Raw genomic sequence first — 26,335 nt, 5'->3', positions numbered from 1 at the left:
ATCTCCTCTAGGACTGACCGGTTTGATCGCCTTGCAGTCCAAGGGACTCGCAGGAGTCTTCTCCAGCACCACAGTTCAAAGGCCTCAATTCTTTGGCGCTCAGCCTTTCTTATGGTCCAACTTTCACTACCATACATTGCAACTGGAAAGACCATAGCCTTGACTATACGCACTTTTGTTGACAGGGTGATGTCTCTGCTTTTTAGTGTGCTGTCTAGATTTGCCATGGCTTTCCTCCCCAGGAGCAAGCGTCTTTTAATTTCTTGGCTACAGTCCCCATCTGCAGTGATCTTGGAGCCCAGGAAAATAAAATCTGTCACTACCTCCATTTCTTCCCCATCTATTTGCCAGGAATTGAGAGGGCCAGATGCCATGATCTTGGTTTTCTTAATGTTAAGTTTCAACCCAAGTTTTGCACTCTCCTTCTTCACCTGCAACAAGAGGCTCTTTAGTTCTTCTTCACTTTCTGCCATTAGAGTGGTATCATCTGCGTATCTTAGGTTGTTGATATTTCTTCCGGCAATCTTAATTCCAACTTTTGATTCATCTAGCCCTGCCTTTCTCATGATGTGCTCTGCATATAAGTTAAATAGGCAGGGTGATAGTATACAGCCTTGCCGGACTCCTTTCCCAATTTTGAACCAATCAGTGGTTCCGTGTCCAGTTCTCACTGTTGCTTCTTGACCCGCATATAGGTTTCTCAAGAGCCCAATAAGATGGTCTGGTACTCCCATCTCTTTAAGAACTTGCCACAGTTTGTTATGATCCACACAATCAAAGGCTTTAGCATAGTCAATGAAGCAGAAGTAGATGTTTTTCTGGAACTCTCTAGCTTTCTCCATGATCCAGCGTATGTTAGCAATTTGATCTCTAGTTCCTCTGCCTCTTCGAAATCCTGCCTGTAGTTCTGGTAGTTCTCGATCCACATACTGCTGAAGTCTAGCTTGTAGGATTTTAAGCATGACTTTACTAGCATGAGAAATGAGTGCAATGGTGCGATAGTTTGAACATTCTTTGGCACTGCCTTTCTTAGGAATTGGAATGTAAACTGATCTTTTCCAATCCTGTGGCCACTGTTGAGTTTTCCAAATTTGCTGGCAAATTGAGTGTAGCACTTTTACTGCATTGTCTTTTAAGATTTTGAATAGCTCAGCTGGAATACTGTCACCTCCACTAGCTTTGTTGTTGCTCAGCTTTTCTAAGGCCCACTTCACTTCACATTCTAGGATGTCTGGCTCGAGGTCAGTGACCACCTCATTGTGATTATCAGGGACGTTAAGCTCATTCTTGTATAGTTCTTCTGTGTACTTTTGCCACCTCTTCTTAATCTCTTCTGCCTCTGTTAGGTCCCTGCCATTTTGGTCCTTTATCATGCCCATTTTTGCATTAAACGTTCCCTTCATTTCTCCAATTTTCTTGAAAAGATCTCTGGTCCTCCCTATTCTATTGTTTTCTTCTATTTCTTTGCACTGTTCATTTAAGAAGGCATTCTTATCTCTTCTAGCTATTCTCTGGAATTCTGCATTCAATTGGGTGTATCTTTCTTTTTCTCCCTTGCCTTTCGCTTCCCTCCTTTCCTCAGCTATTTGCAAAGCTTCCTCAGACAGCCATTTTGCTTTCTTGCATTTCTTTTTCTTTGGGATGGTTTTGGTTGCTACCTGTTGTACAATGTCACGAACCTCTGTCCATAGTTCTTCAGGCACTCTGTCTATCAGATCTAATTCCTTAAATCTATTTGTCACCTCTACTGTATATTCAACAGGGATATGATTTAATTCATACCTGACTGGCCTAGTGCTTTTCCCTACTTTCTTCAGTTTAAGCCTAAACTTTGCAAGGAGAAGCTCATGGTCTGAGCCACAGTCAGCTCCTGGTCTTGTTTTTACTGACTGTATAGAGCTTCTCCATCTTTGGCTGCAGAGCATATAGTCAATCTGATTTCTGTGTTGACCATCTGGTGATGTCCATGTGTAGAGCCGTCTCTTGGGTTGTTGGAAAAGAGTGTTTGCTATGACCATCGTATTCTCTTGACAGAATTCTATCAGCCTGTGCCCTGCTTCATTTTGCACTCCAAGGCCAAACTTGCCTGTTATTCCAGTTATCTTTTGGCTTCCTACTTTAGCATTCCAATCCCCCATGATGATAAGAACATCATTTTTTGGTGTTAGTTCTATAAGGTGCTGTAGTGCTTCATAGAACTGGTCAATTTCATCCTCTTCAGCACTGGTGGTTGGGGCATAGACTTGGACTACTGTGATATTGAATGGTTTGCCTTGGATTCGAACTGAGATCATTCTGTCATTTTGAGGATTGTATCCCAGTATTGCTTTTCCTACTCTTTTATTGACTATGAAGGCTACTCCATTTCTTCTGAAGGATTCTTGCCCACAGTAGTATACCTGATGGTCATCTGAATTAAATTCACCCATTCCTGTCCATTTTAGTTCGCTGATACCTAAGATGTCAATGTTCAGTCTTGTCATCTCTTGTTTGACCACGTCCAGTTTTCCTTGATTCATGGATCTTACATTCCAGGTTCCTATGGAGAAAAAATCTTTACAGCATCGGACTTTCCTTTCACCACCAGACACATCCACAGCTGAGCGTCCTTTCGGCTTTGGCCCAGTCGCTTCATTCTTTCTGGCGCTACTAGTACTAGCCCTCTGCTCTTCCCCAGTAGCATATTGGACGCCTTCCGACCTGAGGGGCTCATCTTCCAGCGTCATATCGTTTTGCCTTTTGGTACTGTCCATAGGGTTTTCATGGCAAAGATACTGGAGTGGGTTGCCATTTCCTTCTCCAGTGGATCACGTTTTGTCAGAACTCTCTGCTATGACCTGTCCATCTTGGGTGGCCCTGCACGGCATAGCTCATAGCTTCATTGAATTACGCAAGCCCCTTCGCCACGACAAGGCAGTAATCCATGAAGGGGCATATGGTACTTAGCATGGTACAATTTATTCAACCAAATCTGCATCCTGAATCCTAATATAGGTTGCCTAATTTTGTATTAATTTAGCCAGCTCTACCTTCTTTAGCAACCCATGGCTTAGTGCAATCTGTGAATCTTTCGTGCATGTGGTTCCGTCACAGAATTCTGCATATACAGTATATGCAGAACATATATATGTGTGTGTGTGTGTGTGTGTGTGTGTGTGTGTTTAGGCTAAATACATGCAATGAATATTTATGTATATAAATCTGGAGTATGGCATTTAAAACTTTCCTGAACTTCTGATCTACAATTCCTGGTATTTGTCACCATTGATACAAATAACAGCACTACAATATTTGGAAATTTCCCAAATTATTCTTAACATAAACAGATCAAACATTTAAACATGATAAAAATGTATATAAATCAGACAAGCAGACATATTCAAAAAAACAGGATTTTAGAATCCACTGTTTTATTAATGGAAAATAAACACGGAATGTATTTAATAGCACAAATATTTATGAACATGAGAGAGTTAGAATTGAACAATAGCAACTTCTTTTATCCTGTTAATTATTAAAACTAACTGGGAAATAAATCTTACAACCTTCAGAATCATGATTTTCACTTTCTGGCCTGACATATGTGATACAGATGCTCGTCTTCCTCATTTTCAGTAGCTAAACTGAGCTGTATTTGCAAATAAACCTTTTTTTGCTTACAGCAGAAGCAGCTATTCTCAGTAGAGCTCCTATAGGGGAAAAGTGTTTTTTTTTTTTTGCACAGTAGCGTCATAGAATGGGGGAAGGATGTAGCACAAAGGCACTTTTTTTCTTCTTCTTGAAGAGAATATAATGCAGGCAAAAGTCTTGATTAATTCTCCAAATAGATTTAGATCTACAGGTTAATTTTGCTCATATTAGGTAAGGTCTAGATGATATTTTCATAAACTTCAAATTTATACTGGATCCCATTCTCTTCCTGGATATCAACAGAGATACCTGTATAACTTGAGAGAGAAATAATAATTTAGTGGATATTTTTAAAATTGAAAGTAACATGAAATATTATTTTTATACATACTGTATTGCTAAATGTTTGTGTAGTATTATTTTAAGCAGACTGTGTTTTTCTATTGTTGTGACTCACATGATGTTTAGAGCGCATTTTATGGCCAATTCATGCAAAACTCCACCTAATCCCAAAGGGTTCACATACTTTTTCTTGCAACTCTATATTTCTTCAAATTTTACTTCAGTAGAGATAAATCAATGAAATTTTTATATTGCTAGTATAAATGCATAGAATTGATACAAGATATATTTTTATAATACTTACTTAGGTAGAAGTCTGTATTTTTTAAGATCAATTTCTGGAAAAAATGTATCACTTTCAAAGTCATGCAGAATTCTTGTCACAAACAGGTGTTGATGGATTGGCTTCTCCATTGCTGCCTTTATGAAGAGCAAGACATAGTGAATGAGTTTTGGTTATTTAGCAATATGAAAAATATTTGTTCCCTAAATATTAACAATATTTTGATGAGCAGTTTTAATGTTTATTTTAAATCAGGGGTGTCAAACTGCCGCCCCGGGGGCCGGATGCGTCGCGACGAAACCGCGTCCACCCCATTGCCGGCACTGGGGAAAAAGCTCTGATATGTCACGAGTTTGACATCTCTGTTTTAAATAAAAATAAATGTTGGAGTTAAATATCCCAAAGAATAAAGAGGATGGAAAGAAGTGTTCCTAAGAACACAAGAATAAACTTGCTGGAATAGGAGAATTGCCCACCCCAGCATTAGTTATGTGCAGTTGTATCTAGTAGTCAAAATAAGACAGAAAAAAGACCCTTTGTTTATTACCAGCTCACTAATACAAGCATTTCCTGTATATTTTGCATTATATGGCTGGGTCTTCAGAACATAAAATGTTGATGGCTAGTTTGCAGCTCAGCATGAACATTTAGGCAAATTGGTTAATTGAGAAAACATTGATTAAAGGAACCATGAGTTAGCATGTAGTGCAAACATGGGCAGGATGTACATGAATATAATGTAGAAAATATTTTTGTGACTTGGTAATATATCCTTGCAGACTGGTATTGTTGTAAATTGTGATGTCAAAGAGACTAATCTGATGTTGAATATGATAACGGCAGCACGGTTACTGGTGGGACAATATTGGAAGAAGGACAATCTGCCCACGGTAGAAGAATGGGTGTTTAAAGTTTCTAATCTTGCAGAAATGTCCAAGATTTCTGCTTATTTAAAGGATCACTCACAGGAGAGATATATTTCAGTTTGGAGGAGATGGATAAATTATATTGAAAACAAATATGGGACCAAAAAGTTCCATTTAGCTTATGAGTAGAATTTAGTGGGATATTGTTATTGTTAGTAGTTATGCTAAGAGAGAGTTAAAGCGCAGTACGAATTTGGTTGATTGTATATTGTGTAAATTTTTATTTAGAATATGATTGTTGTAACTATAATCCTGTATTTAGCTCTGGGAAGTGGGGGGGGGAAGTGGGGGGTTGGGGTGGGAGGGATTTGGGGATATATTGTAAAATATTGTAAAACTCTTTAATTAAAAAAAAGAATTTATTCTGTAGCATCATGTTAAAAATATTAATGTGATATATAGGAGCGTTCCTTGGTGCTCTCTGATCTTGGTTGTTTTCTTGCAAATGTTTTATAACAGGGGTGTCAAACTCAATTTCATTGAGGGCCGCGTCAGCATTGCGGTTGCCCTCAGGGGGCCGGGTGGGTGTGGCCTGGGTGGGTGTGGCCTACTGGGTAGGCGGGGCTAGAGTGCGTATGGCCTACTGGGTGGGCGTGGCCAGCTCTACATCGTTCGCATCAAGGGTGCCTATGGGGGCCTGGGCAGGAGTGGGACAGATCTGAGGGTCTCTGGCAGAAGGAGGGTCTCTGGGCCTGGGCTAGGGCAGTGTGGGCCGTTCCCTCACTGTTTCCAGGATGGCTTCGCGGGCCAAATGAAACCACTTCACGGGCCGGATCTGGCCCCCGGGCCTTGTGTTTGACATGTCTGGTTTATAACCAAACTAGGTAACATCTTCAGTCCTAGAAAACAACCAAGCTCAGAGAGTACCAAAGAACCCTCACTTCAACCCTGAGCTATAAATATTCTCCTATATTGTGATAGAAGTAAACAATTTTGAAACAATGTATCTTTTGATCAGTGATTTTCTTTAGTTTCTAGATGCAAAGGGGAAAATTGCTTGTAAAATAGTATGAAAATTAACAGATATAATTTTATCTCTTAAGCTTGCTTTCCTGCTTTTCTTTCACTGAACACTTAATTTGAAGAAAATTCACTTAATGCATTATTAACCTCAGCTTTGACAAATGCCTGATCATGCAGACCTAATCTAATGTTTTAAGTGTAAGCACTTACAGGGAACATGACTGCTCAAATTATGTCTTCAGGTAAAAAAGAAGAAAAACATTTTCACTGGCTACTGTTCTAGTGTCAAAGAAGATTTGCTTAGGATCATACTATTCATTAATATTCTTATAACATTCTTCTAAAACTGAGCAATACTATGACACTTTAATGTACTGTGCATTGGTTTGGTTTACAATAAATGCAAATCCAGAAAATTTTCTTAATTCAATAATATATAGTAGGGCCATTTAACTTATAAATCCCATTAGGAATAAAAACAGTAGCAAGAATGCAACTTAGTTTACATAACACAACTGAACAAGACTCATATCTTGGTTATTTACCTCAGCTATATGTGCTACAGCACACAATTGGTATGGTCAACACATTGAATGGTCATGTACATAGTTCTTGAAATATAAACACCCATTCTCTTTGCGTCCCTACCCCACATGCTGGGCCAAAACCTGTGCTGGGCCAATCAGTGTCAGCACTATTATGGAGAGAATTGTAGCCCTATCATTTCTGCCTGAAACAACACGCATGATCGTTGGTGGAAGAAGGAAATGGCAGATTATATTGGCTTATTTTCATGGTCAATAAATTCAGTTCCCTTAAAGTTAATCGATCAAGTTTTCTTGTTTACTTAAAATTATATTGGGAATGTTTTCTTTCTTAAATTTGTGCTAAAGCATTTTTGTTGTTTGGGTTCACAAAGGTTTTTATACTACTAACTTTGGTTGTCAACTATTTGGTCCTCCAGGACTCAAGGTAAGAATAAATTGCACTATGGGTTCTCTAAAACACTGCTGGTCTTGAGCTATAAGCAGGATATTACAATAGTTGGATAAAGAATCCTGGATAAGAATCCCATAGTTAGGACAGCAGAATATCCAAATACACTGAATTAGTTGATTTGAGATTATTTAAGGTGTCTCTCAAAGACATGTTCAAGAAAATTCCTTACATGAAAATATTATGTTCTTGTGATGGGGGAATAACCAAAGTGCTAAGCCATGGCAAATCTAGACAGCACACTAAAAAGCAGAGACATCACCCTTCCAACAAAAGTGCGTATAGTCAAGGCTATGGTCTTTCCAGTTGCAATGTATAGTATAAAAGGAACATATTACAATATGCTCTAATTTACCCCCAAATTAATTTACAATCTGATAACATGCTATAAAACTTGCTACATTTTTCCAGATTTAAGTCCTTTTTTCAAAACAATACTTCAAAATCTTAAACATTTCTAAAAACAGCAAATACAGAACATTCAACATGATTCTATCAACGAGTCATACCTTAACCTGCCCCCTTCCTTCATAGCTATTCCAAAGTAATAACAAATCAACATATTAAAATATGTACAATATGATTATCAGTTTTGATTATATTAAGCTATTATTTTTAATGTTTGATTCTATACATTAAAGCATTATGCTTGTCCTAGTACAGAGATCCAAAGTCCTGATATTGCTGCACTGTTACTGTTAACAGCAGGGATAGGGAATTTGAGACTATTTCATGACATCACTCAGCTTATTCTGTTCCTTTTGTACAACTTTATGGTTGTCAGAAAAAAAAAATGTATTACAGACAAAACGGTGTCATTATTCATTTTTGGTAATACTCGTACTTATTGTGTAGAGTCCTCCTATGCCCAGAGGGGGGAAATATGGAACTCTTTAGAAAAAAAATGGCTCAGCCTTGACCTAGGTCAGGGGTAGGAAACCTCGGCTCTTTTATGACTCATGGACTTCAACTCCCAGAATTCCTGAGTCAGCTATGCTGACTCAGGAATTTTGGGAGTTGAAGTCCATGAGTCATAAAAGAGCCGAGGTTGCCTACCCCTGACCTAGGGCATTGCAGTAACTCCCCAATTACTGTGGCAGGTTTGCTTACCAGAATTCTTGTAAAGCTAGTTGCCTGCTAGTTGTTGATTAGCTTTTCCTAAGTTGATAGCACAAAACAGCCCGTGCCTGCAAAGATGAAGTGAAGGAAGCTAAGGCTCAAAATGAACAAAGGCTTGCAACCAAAGTAAAAAATAACAAAAAAAGCTTCTTTCAATATAAAAAACAAGAAAAAAGTTAAGGAAATGATTGGTCCATTAGTGGGGAAAAATGGCAAGAAGGTGATAAGCAACAGGGAGAAAGCAGAACTATTTAACTCATTTTTTGCATCTGTCTTTACACAAAGGGAAAAAACAGTCCAACCTACCAAAACCAGTGCCATAAAAAACAGAATAGAAACGTAAGTTAAGATAGGCAAGAAAATGGTAAGTGAGCACCTGTCCAGTCTAGACGAGTTCAAATCACCAGGACCAGATGGATTACACCGCAAAGTTCTCAAGGAACTGGCAGACGTGATCTCAGAACCACTGAACTATATTTTTCAAAGATCCTGGAGCACTGGGGAACTACCAGTGGACTGGAAGAGAGCTGATGTAGTTCCCATATTCAAAAAAGGGAAAAAAATAGATCCAGGAAATTACAGACCTATCAGCCTGACCTTAATACCTGGGAAGATTCTGGAAAACATAATCAAACAACAAATCAGCGAACATCTTGATGCAAACAAAGTCATCACTAAAAGCCAACATGGGTTTGTCAAAAACAGATCATGCCAGACAAATCTTATTGCATTCTTAGACCAAGTGACAAAACTAGTGGACCAGAGGAATCCTGTAGATATAATTTACTTGGACTTCAGTAAGGCATTTGATAAAGTAGATCACAACCTACTACTTGATAAGATAGAAAAATGTGGGTTAGATAGCATTACCACCAGATGGATTCGTAGCTGGCTGACAGGCCGTACTCAGCGTGTGGTCCTCAATGGAACCGCATCTACATGGAAGGAAGTGTGTAGTGGGGTGCCCCAGGGCTCTGTTCTGGGCCCAGTGCTATTCAACATCTTCATCAACGATTTGGATGAGGGGATAGATGGGGAACTCATCAAATTTGCAGATGACACCAAGCTGGCAGGAATAGCCAATACTCCAGAAGATAGGCTTAAGATACAGAAGGATCTGGACAGACTCGAACACTGGGCACTATCTAACAAAATGAAATTCAATTGTGAAAAAAGTAAGGTTCTGCATTTAGGCAGGAAAAATCAAATGCACAGGTATAGTATAGGTGGTACCTTGCTCGATAGTAGTAACTGTGAGAGAGATCTTGTAGTCCTAGTGGACAATCACTTAGATATGAGCCAGCAGTGTGCTGCAGCTGCCAAAAAAGCCAACACAGTGCTAGGCTGCATTAACAGAGGGATAGAATCAAGATCACGTGAAGTACTAATACCACTTTACAATGCCTTGGTAAGGCCACACCTGGAATACTGCATCCAGTTTTGGTCACCACGATGTAAAAAAGATGTCGAGACTCTAGAAAGAGTACAGAGAAGATCAACAAAGATGATTGGGGGACTGGAGGCTAAAACATATAGGGAACGGTTGCTGGAATTGGGTATGTGTAGTTTAACGAAGAGAAGTGTGAGGGGTGACATGATAGCAGTGTTCCAATATCTCAGGGGCTGCCACAAAGAAGAGGGAGCCAAGCTATTCTCCAAAGCACCTGAAAGCAGGACAAGGAACAATGGATGGAAACTAGTCAAGGAGAGAAGCAACCTAGAACTAAGGAGAATCTTCCTGACAGAACAACTAACCAGTGGAACAACCTGCCTCCAGAAGTGGTGAATGCTCCAACACTGGAAGTTTTTAAGAAGAGACTGGACAGCCATTTGTCTGAAATGGTATAGGGTTTCCTGCCTTAGCAGGGGGTTGGACTAGATGACCTCCAAGGTCCCTTCCTCCTCCTCCTTCAATTCTATAATTCTAGCCAGCAAGAATATTGGAGGGAATTGAGGTGGAATTGCTCTGGTTTACTGTAATATCCCAGTCCTCAACGTTCTTCTCTTGAAACTAAGGTCAAGGCAAAATACAACTTTTGACTCTCCTGGATGAAGAACATGAGGGCATCAGCATTTGGGGTAAAATTTTAATCCTATGGATCTTTGCTTCTTTTGTCCAGGAGCAGGAAGATACAACTACTCCTGGATGTGTTATCATACAAAACCTTTTATAGAATGGTGATATTTGTTTATATATCCAAATCTCCAATGTAATTGCTCTAAATTTATAAAAAATATTTTAGAAAAGTTTTCCATTATTTAAGAAGAACTATCATTAGGATTTATCTACCTTGTAAATATATGGCTGATTTAGTTTTGGCATACAGGTAGTTCTCATTTAACAACAGTAATTGGGATGGGCATTTTCATCACTAAGTAACTGATCATAAACATATCAAATGATTGCATTGTTTAGTGACAGCAATCCTGGCAATCAGTGTTGCTATTGTTAATCGAAAGTTGTGGGTCATTAAATGATGATGTCACATGATTGGGTCTTGCAACTACCTGCTGGCTTCCCACAAGCAAGGTCAATGGAGAAGCTAGCTGGAAGTTGCAAAACCTGAACAGCTCTCTTGCAGGACGGTGAATATTAGAAGTGAGATAGTAGGGGTTGTTGAGGAGAGTGTATGTGGTCTTGGGAGGAGTTATGCAGTGCCATGCAAGTTAATGAGGGCTGGGGAAGGGTTGTTGTGGTGCAAATATATCCAAGGAATATGCACTCTGTGATCTCATACTCTGTAGCAAAGGTCCTCAGGAGAAAAAGCGGTGGGAACAATTTGCAACTTTTCCTTCCGGCTTCCCTATTGGCTTTGCTTGTGGAAAGCTGGCAGGGAAGATTGCAAATGACAGCTATGTAAGTGTGAGCAAGTTGCCAAGCCCCTGGATTGCGACTGAATGACTGCAGGGGTGGTATAACACCTGGAGCTTCAAGGACCTGTTGTAAGTGCTACTTGTTCAATGGCATCACAACTCTTAACGGTTAAGAAGTATTACCTGTAATGCAATTTTTAACATGGCTATGAACAACAAGGATTCACTCCATGTGAGAACCTAAGACAAAGAGTAAGGGGTGTAAAAAGTAAGTTTTTCTCCTTAACATTTTCAAGTAATTTTGTATAAATTATTAAACTATTAGTAAGTTTTTAGTGCCTTTACTTATGGATTAAAAACAGCATTCTCAGTACTAATTCACATGGATAAGTGATAGGAAAAGCTACATCTAGATATGGTTGGTACATAAATGCAAAAAGACAAAAATGTTACATCTTAGTATTGACTCATATCAATAATTACTATCATATTTGTTAAAATATATTGGTTACTATAACTATATCTATATTTAGGTTTTTGCTTTTTTGCTCAAATTTGTAACACTTCTCCTGTAATTCCTACAGATTCCTCCATTAGGGTTCTATTCGATGTATAGTAAAGTTTATTAAGAATGCTGTCTGCAATAAAACAGGGAGTAAACTATTTTGTCACAAAATACAAATCTGTCACATGCTTAAGATTTATTACATTAATTACATGAAAATATGGACTCCTTATGTAGGACAAGGTCTAAAGCCATACAAAACAGAAAAATATGTTTTTGAAGGCTTAAAAAACATTGCTTTTTAGATGTGGAGTAAAGTATTTTATTAGCAAGGGTAACAAAAGCCCTTCATTTTCCATTATTCACTAACTGATAAGATAAACATCAAATCTCTTGTTCTCCTTACAAATGAGTAACACTTTGCACAATGCATTAATCAAAATGAGTCAGGTGATGTTCTCTCTTGGAGTATAAAATAAACTTGACTAATTATTTGCCACTGACAGCTGTTCATGAGTTTCTGCTCAGAAAAATCTGTTCAGCAGTTTTGAACCAGGTCATTTATACACACACACGTGTGTGTGTGTGTGTGTAAATTTTTTGGCTTGCTAACAAAGAATAAAGCCAAAAAATTTACACAAATATGAGCTGCCACTGCTGTGGCTACTGCCTGTAGATGGCCTTGGGCTAGGCTGAAACAGGAAATAAGATTTGTCCCATGTCTGGGACTAAGCAAGTGTATTCTGAATGCTTAACAAACATTTAACATATATACACACACACAAACACACATATACACATACACATACATACATACATATATCCATCCATACATATATATATATCATACTAAATGAAAAATCAAAATGATAATCAACATTGAAACTGTACGTACATATGCATTTTCAACCCAAATAACATTTTACAGCTAGTTTTAGAAATTGGTTGAGACTTCGCAACTAACAACAACAAAATCCCAAAAGTGTTTTTAAAAGACAATTGGACTTTGTTTTTTCCTTGAAGACATTTCACTTTTCATCCAAAAAGCTGCTTCAGAAGAATATAAACAGAATTAAAACAATACCGTATTTTCTGGCGTATAAGACGACTTTTGAACCCATGAAAATCTTGTCAAAAGTTGGGGGGTCGTCTTATACGCCGGGTCGTCTTATACGCCGGAAAAAAACATAAATCAGTCGAGCGTCCCCATTCTTGCAAAGCAACTTCAAGGCTCCTTAGTCCAGTCCCCCCTCCATCGTGACTCTCCCTTCCCACCCCCAAGAGCCTCTAAGCCCCTTCCCCTCCCCCTTGCAAACGCCAGACCCCGGGAGCGGCAGGAAGCCCCTCCCCCTCACCCAAACGGCATCTGAGCATAAGCAGAGCACGCCCTGCTACCCGCTATGTCTCCCGGCAGACGCCCGCATCCGGCCTCGCAACCAGCCGCAGAAGCCTGCGCCCGGCTTTCCTTCCCCCCACCCGCACCCGGCTACCTGTTCCTGGGCCCCGGCCCTAGCCGCGGGCCAGCTCGCCAGCGACCAGGCCGACGGACTCCCGGCCGGGGCTTGGGCGGGGCTTGGCTCCAGACGCGCGGCTGCTTCGTCTGCAAATGTGCTCTCAAATGGGTGGGTGGAAGGAAAAGCCCCACCCATTTGAGAGCACATTTGCAGACGGAGCAGCCGCGCGTCTGGAGCCAAGCCCTGCCCAGGAGGCGGTCAGCCAGGTGGGCTCGGAAGACGCACTGGAGAGGCGGGCTTTGGGCGGCCATGCTGAGGCCGGCTGGCGAGGGCCGCTGCGTGGTCTGCGGGCGAGAGGGGCGCCAGGCCCGCCGGAAGTCCCCGGAAGTTCCTGGAACAGGCTGGCAGGCACGCTCTTCCCAGGCCCGCCGGAAGTCTGGCTTTGCACCATCTGCATCAGACGGGGCTGAATCGGGCTTGTGTCGGACACTTGGCAACTGGCATGTAAGTATTTTCCGGCATATAAGACGAAAAACCTTAAAAATCGTCTTAAAAGTCGGGGGTCATCTTATACGCCGGGTCGTCTTATACGCCGGAAAAATACGGTAGTACAATAGTAAAATAAGACATATCCCGAAAATAAACCCTAGCTTTATTTTTACGTGTGAACCTAATATAAGTCCTAAAATAAGCCGTATTTAAGAGCATGCGCAGCTGCCCCCCCCGCCCATACCGTCTGGTTATTTGCGGTGCCACCACCAGGAGGTGAGGTAAGGCAGGTGGAGGAGGGGGTGGAACTGCCCCACACCTCCTTACCTCAGGGCCCCCACAGCCAGCCTCCCATACCCCGACACCTGCCTTGCCTTGCAGCAGTGGCACTGACAGCCCCGTCCAGCAGGAGCCCGCATGACCGCTACCGGCCCACTTCTTCTGTCGCCACTCGCTACTGGTTGCACTCATTGCCCTTAGCCTCCATTTTACCAGCAGAGGCCTTCAGGAAAGGCCTCTGCAGCCAAGATCAGAGCCTCAGGTTGACACACACATCGCCCCCCCAGCCGGGTTGACACATGTGAGTAGCAGTGAGCGGCTGCAGAAGAAGTGGGCTGGCGTCAGCCACACGGGCTCCCTCAGGATGGGGCTATCAATGCCGCCACCACCAGAAGGCCTCTGCTGGCTAAATGGAGGCCGGGGGCAATGCCTGGGGCTCTGTTCTTGGCTGCAGAGGCCTTTCCTGAAGGCCTCTGCCAGCAAAATGGAGGCTGGGAACTATGTGTGCAAGCAACAGCTGCAGAAGTGGGCCGGAGGCGATCATGTGGGTTCTTGCTGGAAGGGGCTGTTGGTGCCACTGCTGCGAGGCGAGACAATGGAAAAAATAAGACATCCCCTGAAAATAATGCCAAATGCCTCTTTTGGAGGCAAAAAAAAATAAGACCGGGTCTCATTTTTGGGGAAACATGGTATCAATAAACTATAAACAATATTCTGAAGACACTAAATTAGTTATGAACACAATATTTAGATTTAATAGAAGTCATCATATAGCAATACTTTGTTACCAATTATGATTTTGTTATACTAAGGATATATTTGAAACTAATAAAGAATTTGTAATAACTAGATTACAATGGCCCAAAATGAAAAAGCGAAAATGAAAAGAGTGGGCTGCTGACATCATTATATTTGATGACTTTTATGCACTTCATATAATTCAGGTAAATAACAGAATCAGTAAATGGAATTAGAATGTTTACAAAATGGAACCATTTATTGCAGGAATATTTTAATCAAATTGTAACATTGGATAAGTTACAGCTTTAAATTATATTAATTTATTTGACTGCCATTTATGTCCTTAATAATTCAATAATGATGATTTGATTTTTTTTGCATCATCATTATGAATTTTATCCAAACTGATTTAACTTTATTAAGTTGAAAAGGAAGATAATAAGGAAGAATATTCCACACGTTCTATGAAACCTGAGAACTGTTACAGAACAACCGATGAATCTCAAAAAGTTAATCTCTGATTATTAGATTATTTAAAAATGTTGTGTGTTTAAACCATACCTTATATACTGAACTTCCTCCAATTATCCAAACCTTGTCTACCTTTCTTTTCATCTCTGGTGTTTCAAGATGATCTAGGGCTTCTTCCAGACTTTTAGCCAAGTAATGGGCACCTTCAGGAACATCCCTTAAAGCATAAACATATCACCAATTAAAAGCCAAGAACATGGGGGGGGATAGATGTATAGCAGAGTAAGTAGTTGGACTTATTGTGAAGTATCTTTCTGACCACCAATAGATAAACCTATCAGGAAAAGATTAAGGGCAAAACTCAACACTTCATTACGTTCCATGGAGGAAACCTCTCCTTTCAGATGCTTGCACTGTATTAATTTATTTGACTGGCATTTATGTCCTTTACAATTCAATATTGATGATTTGACTTTTTTGCATCACCATTATGAATTTTATCCAAACTGATTTAACTTTTATTGTTGGAAAGGAAGATAATAAGGAAAAACATTCCACACATTCTATGCAACCTGAGAACTCTTATAAGACAACTAATGAATCCCAAAAAGTTATTCTCTGATTAGATTATTAAATAGGTCAACGGAGAACGAACCTTCATCCTACACCAGAGCTACAGATACTTGCCACTATTGCAAAAGAGAAAAAACATCAGGATAAGGCAGTGCCTGTGCTCCTTTGCAAAAAACGCAACTGGCCAAGACTTTGTTGTTGTGCTAACTAACAAGAGAGAGGACAGAGGCAGGAGTTGCAGCTCTTTTTGATGTTTGGGCAGTTGTTTTGATCTCTTTCAATGCACAACAAGCATTAATTCAGATAAAATAAATAGCGGGGCCCTCAGAAACAAAGGCAGCTGCTTCATGTGGTTGTATTGCCTCAGATAAGATATAACCAAGGCCCCTTCATGAGGCAATGGAGCCTCATCAAATATCCAGCAGGATCTGATGGCTAGTAGACTATCTACTGCCTTCTTCACTACATTTAAAATTACGTGTGGAGCTGGCTACCAGTCAGGTTGGCCTGAAAAAAGAGTTGGACCAATTCATAGAGGTCATGAGAATCAATAACTACGATGGCAGTAAGTTTGCTTCTGAAGGACAATAGAGGCTTCCTTGTACAGTTTGTGAGCACTGTGAGAACAGATTGCTAGCCTACAAGGGTCAAGACATGTCAAACTGCCTGGCTCAGCTTCCTGGCACTGTGAGGAAAGCACCCTGCAGCCTGCTGAAATTGGGCAGGCTGGGTGGTGGTGCGCTTTTTGGATTTGCACTGCCCGGCTCAGCCTCTCGGCGCACTGAGGAGAGCACCTTGCTGCCTGCTGATACTGGGCAGGCTGGAGGCTGGGCGGTGTGGTGCTTCTTTTCAGATTCACGCTGCCTAGTTCAGCCTCTTGGTGTTGTGAGAGCACCTTGCTGCCTGATGAAACCGGGCAGGCTGGGGGCTGGGCTGTATTGTGCAAATAACGTTGACTCTCACGCTGCTCATGGTGTCCCCTCCCCCAGAGCCCACCAAGCCAGATATGTGAAGTAAGCGAGGGCCATGTGCTGGCCATTTTCAGGCGATGGTGCATTTCTTCATTCCTCACGGTGACACCTCCCCAGCTGCGTTTCTTGCCTGTTTTTCTCCCTCAGGGAGGGTCTGAGGGAAGTCCTGCCTTAGTCCTGCCCTGCTGCCCTTTCACCATCCCCTTGCCCCCTCCTCCTGGCCTATCCTGGGGGTCTCCCATCCTATTGCTAAGGAAGCTTTGGATACAAAGCCTGGTCTCCTCCTATAGAGAGGGAATGGGCCTCCCTCTGACTTTGCCCTCGTACCTATCATGAGCAACCTGGCTAAGGAGAGCAAGCACAGCAGCAGCAGCCTTGAGGAGGAGGCAAGTGCAGCTGGGCACCCCCTTGGGGAACTGGGGCTGGGCTTGGTACTGCGGTGCTCGAGGGCCGGGCTGGGCGTTTGACCTCTGCTGCCAAGGGCTCCAGGCAGCTCGTGCCACCATCCAGCCCCCCTCCGCATGGCCTGAGAGGAACAGTGAGTCTCCTCCAGTGGACCATGTCTTGGCACTTGTCCTGGTCCCACCCCTGTCTGCCAGAGACCCTCAGATCTGTCCCACTCCTGCCCAGGCCCCCACAGGCACCCTTGATGCAAACGATGTAGAGCTGGTCATGCCCACCCAGCAGGCCACACCCACTCTAGCCACACCCACCAAGTAGGCTGTGCCCACCCTGGTCACACCCACCTGGCCCCCTGAAGGCAACCGCAATGCTGATGTGGCCCTCAATGAAATTGAGTTTGACATCCCTGGCCAAGAGGATGACCCAGATGACATTTCTTATGTTCTTAAATAAAAGGTATTCAAATCAGCCAAATATGAATTAAGAACAACATATGGATGTGTTACCTATTTTTTTTAAAAATAGTGGAATTGTGGATACTTTACAAATTATCTTGACACAAGTAGTATTAGAAGCAGCTTTTAGAAATAAATGATTATTAAATGCACAGTCTGTTCTTGAGAACGAAGAATTGGCTCAACATTACATAGAAGGGTTTTGTCTTCTTTGGTAAATTTATATACCGTATATACTTGAGTATAAGCCGACTCGAGTATAAGCCGAGACCCCCAATTTCACCCCCAAAAACTGGAAAAAGTTATTGACTCGAGTATAAGCCGATCCGCCGTTCTGCAAGCCTCTGCCGCCAGCAGAGGCTCGATCCGCCATTTTGCAAGCCTGAATACACAGGAATACCCTGTGTGGCCGCGGCTCGTGGGCAGGTCTCCGTTCCTCCTGCCGACCTTTGGGGAGGTTTGGGCGGCTCCCCAAACCTCCCCAAACCTCGGCAGGTCTCCGTTCCTCCTGCCGACCTTTGGGGAGGTTTGGGCGCCTCCCCAAACCTCCCCAAACCTCGGCAGGTCTCCGTTCCTCCGCGCAGACCTGCCGACCTTTGGGGAGGTTTGGGCGCCTCCCCAAACCTCGGCAGGTCTCCGTTCCTCCTGCCGACCTTTGGGGAGGTTTGGGCGCCTCCCCAAACCTCGGCAGGTCTCCGTTCCTCCTGCCGACCTTTGGGGAGGTTTGGGCGCCTCCCCAAACCTCCCCAAACCTCTGCAGGTCTCCGTTCCTCCGCGCAGACCTGCCGACCTTTGGGGAGGTTTGGGCGCCTCCCCAAACCTCCCCAAACCTCGGCAGGTCTCCGTTCCTCCTGCCGACCTTTGGGGAGGTTTGGGCGCCTCCCCAAACCTCCCCAAACCTCGGCAGGTCTCCGTTCCTCCTGCCGACCTTTGGGGAGGTTTGGGCGCCTCCCCAAACCTCCCCAAACCTCGGCAGGTCTCCGTTCCTCCTGCCGACCTTTGGGGAGGTTTGGGCGCCTCCCCAAACTTCGGCAGGTCTCCGTTCCTCCTGCCGACCTTTGGGGAGGTTTGGGCGCCTCCCCAAACCTCCCCAAACCTCGGCAGGTCTCCGTTCCTCCTGCCGACCTTTGGGGAGGTTTGGGCGCCTCCCCAAACCTCGGCAGGTCTCCGTTCCTCCGCGCAGACCTGCCGACCTTTGGGGAGGTTTGGGCGCCTCCCCAAACCTCCCCAAACCTCGGCAGGTCTCCGTTCCTCCGCGCAGACCTGCCGAGGTTTGGGGAGGTTTGGGGAGGCGCCCAAACCTCCCCAAAGGTCGGCAGGAAGAACGGAGACCTGCCGAGGTTTGGGGAGGCGCCCAAACCTCCCCAAAGGTCGGCAGGTCTGCGCGGAGGAACGGAGACCTGCCGAGGTTTGGGGAGGTTTGGGGAGGCGCCCAAACCTCCCCAAACAGGAACGGAGACCTGCCGAGGTTTGGGGAGGTTTGGGGAGGCGCCCAAACCTCCCCAAAGGTCGGCAGGTCTGCGCGGAGGAACGGAGACCTGCCGAGGTTTGGGGAGGTTTGGGGAGGCGCCCAAACCTCCCCAAACAGGAACGGAGACCTGCCGAGGTTTGGAGACGTTTGGGGAGGCGCCCAAACCTCCCCAAACAGGAACGGAGACCTGCCGAGGTTTGGGGAGGTTTGGGGAGGCGCCCAAACCTCCCCAAAGGTCGGCAGGTCTGCGCGGAGGAACGGAGACCTGCCGAGGTTTGGGGAGGTTTGGGGAGGCGCCCAAACCTCCCCAAACAGGAACGGAGACCTGCCGAGGTTTGGGGAGGTTTGGGGAGGCGCCCAAACCTCCCCAAAGGTCGGCAGGTCTGCGCGGAGGAACGGAGACCTGCCGAGGTTTGGGGAGGTTTGGGGAGGCGCCCAAACCTCCCCAAACAGGAACGGAGACCTGCCGAGGTTTGGGGACGTTTGGGGAGGCGCCCAAACCTCCCCAAACAGGAACGGAGACCTGCCGAGGTTTGGGGACGTTTGGGGAGGCGCCCAAACCTCCCCAAAGGTCGGCAGGTCTGCGCGGAGGAACGGAGACCTGCCGAGGTTTGGGGAGGTTTGGGGAGGCACCCAAACCTCCCCAAACAGGAACGGAGACCTGCCGAGGTTTGGGGAGGTTTGGGGAGGCGCCCAAACCTCCCCAAAGGTCGGCAGGTCTGCGCGGAGGAACGGAGACCTGCCGAGGTTTGGGGAGGTTTGGGGAGGCGCCCAAAGCTCCCCAAACAGGAACGGAGACCTGCCGAGGTTTGGGGACGTTTGGGGAGGCGCCCAAACCTCCCCAAACAGGAACGGAGACCTGCCGAGGTTTGGGGACGTTTGGGGAGGCGCCCAAACCTCCCCAAAGGTCGGCAGGTCTGCGCGGAGGAACGGAGACCTGCCGAGGTTTGGGGACGTTTGGGGAGGCGCCCAAACCTCCCCAAACAGGAACGGAGACCTGCCGAGGTTTGGGGACGTTTGGGGAGGCGCCCAAACCTCCCCAAAGGTCGGCAGGTCTGCGCGGAGGAACGGAGACCTGCCGAGGTTTGGGGAGGTTTGGGGAGGCGCCCAAACCTCCCCAAACAGGAACGGAGACCTGCCGAGGTTTGGGGAGGTTTGGGGAGGCGCCCAAACCTCCCCAAAGGTCGGCAGGTCTGCGCGGAGGAACGGAGACCTGCCGAGGTTTGGGGAGGTTTGGGGAGGCGCCCAAAGCTCCCCAAACAGGAACGGAGACCTGCCGAGGTTTGGGGACGTTTGGGGAGGCGCCCAAACCTCCCCAAAGGTCGGCAGGTCTGCGCGGAGGAACGGAGACCTGCCGAGGTTTGGGGACGTTTGGGGAGGCGCCCAAACCTCCCCAAAGGTCGGCAGGTCTGCGCGGAGGAACGGAGACCTGCCGAGGTTTGGGGAGGTTTGGGGAAGCGCCCAAACCTCCCCAAACAGGAACGGAGACCTGCCGAGGTTTGGGGAGGTTTGGGGAGGCGCCCAAACCTCCCCAAACGTCGGCAGGTCTGCGCGGAGGAACGGAGACCTGCCGAGGTTTGGGGAGGCGCCCAAACCTCCCCAAACAGGAACGGAGACCTGCCGAGGTTTGGGGACGTTTGGGGAGGCGCCCAAACCTCCCCAAAGGTCGGCAGGTCTGCGCGGAGGAACGGAGACCTGCCGAGGTTTGGGGAGGCGCCCAAACCTCCCCAAACAGGAACGGAGACCTGCCGAGGTTTGGGGAGGTTTGGGGAGGCGCCCAAACCTCCCCAAACAGGAACGGAGACCTGCCGAGGTTTGGGGAGGTTTGGGGAGGCGCCCAAACCTCCCCAAAGGTCGGCAGGAAGAACGGAGACCTGCCGAGGTTTGGGGAGGTTTGGGGAGGCGCCCAAACCTCCCCAAACAGGAACGGAGACCTGGGGAGGTTTGGGGAGGCGCCCAAACCTTCCCAAACGTCGGCAGGTCTGCGCGGAGGAACGGAGATCTGCCGAGGTTTGGGGAGGCGCCCAAACCTCCCCAAAGGTCGGCAGGAGGAACGGAGACCTGCCGAGGTTTGGGGAGGTTTGGGGAGGCGCCCAAACCTCCCCAAAGGTCGGCAGGAGGAACGGAGACCTGCCGAGGTTTGGGGAGCCGCCCAAACCTCCCCAAAGGTCGGCAGGAGGAACGGAGACCTGCCGAGGTTTGGGGAGGTTTGGGGAGGCGCCCAAACCTCCCCAAAGGTCGGCAGGTCTGCGCGGAGGAACGGAGACCTGCCGAGGTTTGGGGAGGCGCCCAAACCTCCCCAAACGTCGGCAAGTCTCCGTTCCTCCGCGCCCTGCCTGCCTGCTTCTTTCCGCTGCGGAAAGAAGCAGGCAGGCAAGGCGCGGAGTTTGGGGAGGTGCGCGCGCACCTCCCCAAACCTCCCCAAACTTCGGCAGGTCTCGGACGGCGGTGGCTTGGGAGAGGTGCGGGCGATCCCGGAAGCACCAAAGCCTCGGCCGCGCACAAGTCCTCGGTAAGTTTTTTTTGTTGACTGGAGTATAAGCCGAAGTGGAATTTTTCAGCCCAAAAAGTGGGCTGAAAAATTCGGCTTATACTCAAGTATATACGGTATTTATTTATTCTTATTTATATAACCACTCATCTCACATACATTTACTAGACAGCTTACAATAAAAGAGAAAATGCATCCAATAAAAAAATAAAGCACATCATAGCCAAGCATCAAAAAAACAACTCGTAATAGTTTGCTTTATGGATTTTTTTTCTTTTTTGCTTCTAAGATGGGCTTCGTATATCTGTAAGTGCATCTGATTCATGTAAAATTTGTTCTTCCAATCAAACCAGCAGAGGGCATACCCACTTTCTGGAATATTCTACTCCAGAGTTCCCCAACCTTTCCAGCTTTATGGACTGGGGGGGGAGGAGAGGGGATGGTTCTGTGCGAGCAGCCAGCAAGAGCACACTCAGCTCTATTTTTGCAAGTGGCATGCACACATGCCCATCATTCACACAAATGGAGCACGTGTGCACATGCTCACCCGCTGCTCAAGCAAGTGGGAACACATGGGGGCTCACCTGCTGTTTCTGAGGCCTGGGTGTAAACAGCCCAGAGGCTGGGGATCCATGCTCTACCCTACCCATTCCCTGCTTAGGTGATTTAAGTTTTTGTTCAAATTTAAGTTAGTTAAAATACTGCTCAGCTATGAAAGTCAGGCAGTATTCAATTTTAATATAATAGAGTTAAAACATTAAAACTTTAAAACTACAGAGTAAAATTAAGCAAGCCAGTATAATCCTTCAAAATGCTTGGAAATATGCATTAAATATTATGAACTCCTAAAATTGATAGCAATACCAACATTAGTTAAATTTGAATTTGAAATTTATTTATTTATTTAAAATTAGACTGAATATTTTTTAGGTCTGTTGTTTTTGTGTCTTTGGCATGAAATAAATGCATTTATCTCAATCACGTATCTGCTTTAGGAACCCTACTTGAATTATTGCACTTTGGCAACAGATTTAGAAGTTATAGCAAAGAGGGTGGGCACTTTGATTTGAAATAGCAAGTAACTTAAGTCATACAGAAATTATTAAAGAACCTGCTGATATATTAGTGTGGAGTTTCTCCAGATTATACAAACTGTTTTTAAAAATCAAAGACATAACACATATATTATTTTGGGGGTTAAAAACTAATCTTAATAAAATCTATATGCATTATTAATGCACTAAAATTAACATACATTTACTGTGGATGCTAACTAAAAAAGTAAAGTTCTGGCAATCTGCTCATAAAATCAAAGATACTGTATGTGAAAATGAAATATCCATGAATATCTCACATTAAAATGAAAAGAAATTATTGCTGCTAAACAGCTCTATGACAGAATGGTTATATGTATTTCTGAACAAGTAAATTATAGTTAATAAAATATAATTATTACAAAGTTGGTGGTGCTATCATCACTCTCAACAATCACTTTACTCATTGTAGCTGATTTTAAATGATTTTTGGGGAAAAAATCAACATTAGTACTTACTTTAATTCTTTACTAAGTACTACATTAATTCTGTTTTTTAAAGGACGATGTTTCTCAGGGATGGAGAACCAAGTCTTCCTACCCATTATGACCACATTTTGCTTTCCTGTAAAATGCAAATATATTTAATGTTATTATGTAGTGACACCTAGTGGTTCTAGTGTGCTATTTTTAGTCAACCTGTTTCAAGCAATATTGTTACACTTTTCAAAACTCTGAAGTAAAGCTCTTAATATCAGTGACTAACTGCTACAAGCTCAGCTAGAGAAGAAAATAAAATTTGGATGGCCTCTGATGAAGGATGATTTCCATTTTTTTTTTAAAAAAGGATCTCAGTTTTTCATTTCTTCTGTGCTTCCTGATACACAGCACAAAACATTAGGCAATTTGGATTGCAAATATATCAAGAAAATGTAAAGTTCTGTATGAAATAGCCATTTTTATGGCTATTCCTAGCCAATTGTTGGATTTTACATTTTTATTGATTTTGTTATGACACTGTGGTGTTCTTTGTTGTGGGGATTGTTTCCTATTGTTTCTATTGGTTTTTTATTGCTACCACAAAATCCTTTCCTGATTTGAAAATTATTTTGTTGTAAAATGGTGGAAGAGACATGTCCTTCCACCAGCCTCTCCCAACCTTCTTTCTCTTCTGATGCATCCCAGTCCCAGAAACCTTCTGTTCCTTCTCTCCACAATAAAAATTGGGGTAAGTCTCTAATATCCTATTATCCCATGGACTGATGAATTGACCCCTACACTAATAGGGATAGAAATGGACACAAATTGCCCTTAGTCGTGCAGACCCTAGTTGAAAGCTTATATGAGAGCTCCCTTATTCTCGAAGTCATTTTAAATCATTTTAAATAAATCACTCAACTAAACATTTGGAATTATGCTAACATATTTTGAAGGTTGTAGTAAGGAACTACCAAGATGAAAATACAAAATATTAAGAATGCAAATTATATTATTATGCAAAATGAATATGACATTGTTTTCCTAGCTTATTAAGGCTTTGCCACTGATTTCAGCTGAACCAAGAATGTATTTCCACAACACATAAAAACATTATTCCCATTAAGCAGCCTCTGGGTTTGATATAATCAGTAATGTGCTTGGATCCTCAAAGCAGATTTGAGAATGTTTTGATACAGTTTCTTTCTAAATCAGGACTGGGGAACTATGGCCCTTTTGTGAATTCCCTGAATTCCTGAGCCAGTTGAAGTCCACAAGTCATAAAGGGGCCATAGTTCCCTATCTTTGTTCTAAACAATGACAGCCATCACCCAATCCAGGAAAAATTAGCCACTATTACCTTCTTCTTTGGTTGTCATAGTCATTTTTTGAAAATGCTTATACTCATTCCTGTAGAAAAACAAAAACACATTTTGTGATGATGTAACCTTCATGAGTACTCTCTATTATTACTCCCAAGATCTGGAAATTTACTTGATTAAAGTAAGTTAATTGATTAAAGTTAATCAACACACACACACACACACACACATCCCAGTCCCATGGAATGTTGAAATCTAAAGTCCTTTAATGTGGTTCTGCTCTTATGTCAAGGTATCAAACCACTAAGGAATTCTTACACAGTTAATTCACACAGACCGATTTTAATTTTTACAACTGTCTCTACGTTGCAATTCTCTTATGTACAATGTTCAGTTCTACTTCAAACAATACATCCCGAGTGACAACATAGAACACACACACCTGCCCCCAGAAATGTGCCCTTTATTCCACTTGCTGCATCCTGTAAGTTTGCTGTCCTAAAGGTCACTGATCTGCTGAAACATTATTTAACCCTGGGCGATTTGTGTCTGAGGGTGGGCGGGGAGACATTTTATCCCTTATTTCAAGCTTTTGTCCAGTACTGGAGTATCGAGCTTTGAAAACTAAGAAGATTTCAAAGCGCTTTCTAATTATTTGGTTGGCGGCAAAATAATATTGTTCCTTGAAAACCGCTTAAATGAAAAGGGCCATATGTCCCGCATATACTCAGCTTAGGGTAGTACTGGTTAGGGCAGGGGTCTTCAAATTTGGCCCTTTTATGACTTGTGGAATTCAACTCCCAGAATTCCTCAGCCAGCCAAGCTGGCTGAGGAATTCTGGGAGTTGAAGTCCACAAGTCATAAAAGGGCCAAGTTTGAAGACCCCTGGGTTAGGGAATGGCAGAGGGAAAGTGACTTTAACAACAAACTACTGTTAGAGTTCACTAAAGAAAAATTTACGCTATCTACAAAAAAACCCCATCTGCTAGCCTCTGGATTAAAAAAAAAACCCAACCCCGTATGATCGTATTAACTACAACCCCCAAGCTACACACTCCCATTCAGAGAGACCATTCAATACAACTTCCAATGCAAGGCAAGCAATGCACGCTGGGAAATGTGGTTTTTCTCTTCGAGGTAAAGCGCGGGATAAAAGAAAAGAAGCGGGACTGTACCTGAGCGGAGGCCAAGGAAGCCTCCCGTCTTTTCCAATGCCCATGTTCTTGCACACAGCAACGATCGAGTACAGAGACGATACCATCGCTCTTTTTTCGCCGCAGCAACTCTGTAGCGGCGAGTCCCCTTCCTCGCTGGACTTCGGAGCGATTGAGCAAGGGAAGCTCCGGAGCATGCGCAGATAGACGCGCCTCCCGCGGGAAGAGGAGAGCGGGTCGTCTTGGCAGCCATGACGGTGGGGTCGGTTTCGCTGACCGGCAAAGTCGGGGCGCTTCTGTGACCTAGCGTCCGCGCCTCGTCCATTGCGGGAAGGAAGAGTCCGGGAAGCCGCCGGCATACGAATTCTCCTAGAGCTCCCTCGGCGACCTGCTCGTCTCGTCTCAAGCAGCTCATCGCAGGCGGTGGCTGCTTTCCTAATATTTCTGCTCTTGCACCGAGTCTGCGATGCTGCCTGGGCGAAGAAGGAAGCGGCCTAACCCCGCTGAGAGGTCTCGGGACCAGCCCGTGTTAAGTAAATTCTTCCCGCCGGTGGCATCGTTGCAGCGCAGCAGCTCCGCTGAGGAGGTGAAAAAGGAAAAGCCTGACGCCTCTGCTCCGCAGCGTACGGTGCGCACCGGATTGTGGTGAAGGCTGCGGGGCGAGACTGGGTGCTCGTTCAACTCCTGCAACCAGCAAGACCTTCTGGCTATTTTATGGCCCTCTTAATGCAGCGTGATTGGGTTGGGTCAGGGGTCGGCAACCTTGGCTCTTTTATGACTCGCGGACTTCAACTCCCAGAATTCCTGAGCCAGCGTAGCTGGCTCAGGAATTCTGGGAGTTGAAGTCCGCGAGTCATAAAAGAGCCAAGGTTGCCGACCCCTGGGTTGGGTAATTGTGGCTGTAATTCTCTCCCCCCCCTCCCCTCCCCCGTTCTAGCCTTAAGAACTGAGAAACCCGCTGAGCCTGGCAGGAT

The 26,335-nt window shown here is 44.5% G+C and overlaps 2 protein-coding genes across 2 annotated transcripts in view; one reads left to right on the top strand and one right to left on the bottom strand.

Moving 5' to 3' along the window:
* Positions 1–3,434: 3,434 nt before the first annotated feature.
* Positions 3,435–25,776, bottom strand: DHFR (dihydrofolate reductase; the record flags this gene model as incomplete). The annotated part of the gene is given in 7 exon segments (XM_083357263.1): positions 3,435–3,947; positions 4,277–4,392; positions 15,103–15,229; positions 22,928–23,033; positions 24,246–24,295; positions 25,383–25,531; positions 25,534–25,776. Coding segments are annotated over 7 exon segments (870 nt in total). The 3' UTR covers positions 3,435–3,868.
* The window catches only part of MSH3 (mutS homolog 3), a 69,162-nt gene continuing 68,579 nt past the window's right edge, over positions 25,753–26,335 (top strand). Inside the window, exon 1 of the mRNA XM_083357270.1 lies at positions 25,753–25,989. Within this exon, the coding sequence (XP_083213396.1) occupies positions 25,828–25,989 (162 nt within the window). The 5' untranslated portion in view covers positions 25,753–25,827. The remainder of the gene's footprint in view (positions 25,990–26,335) is intronic.

Source organism: Vipera ursinii (assembly GCF_947247035.1).
Source record: "Vipera ursinii genome assembly, chromosome: 2".
Lineage (NCBI taxonomy): Eukaryota > Metazoa > Chordata > Lepidosauria > Squamata > Viperidae > Vipera > Vipera ursinii.
Note: the sequence above shows the minus strand (reverse complement) of the source record. Positions and strands in the feature narration are given on the sequence as shown.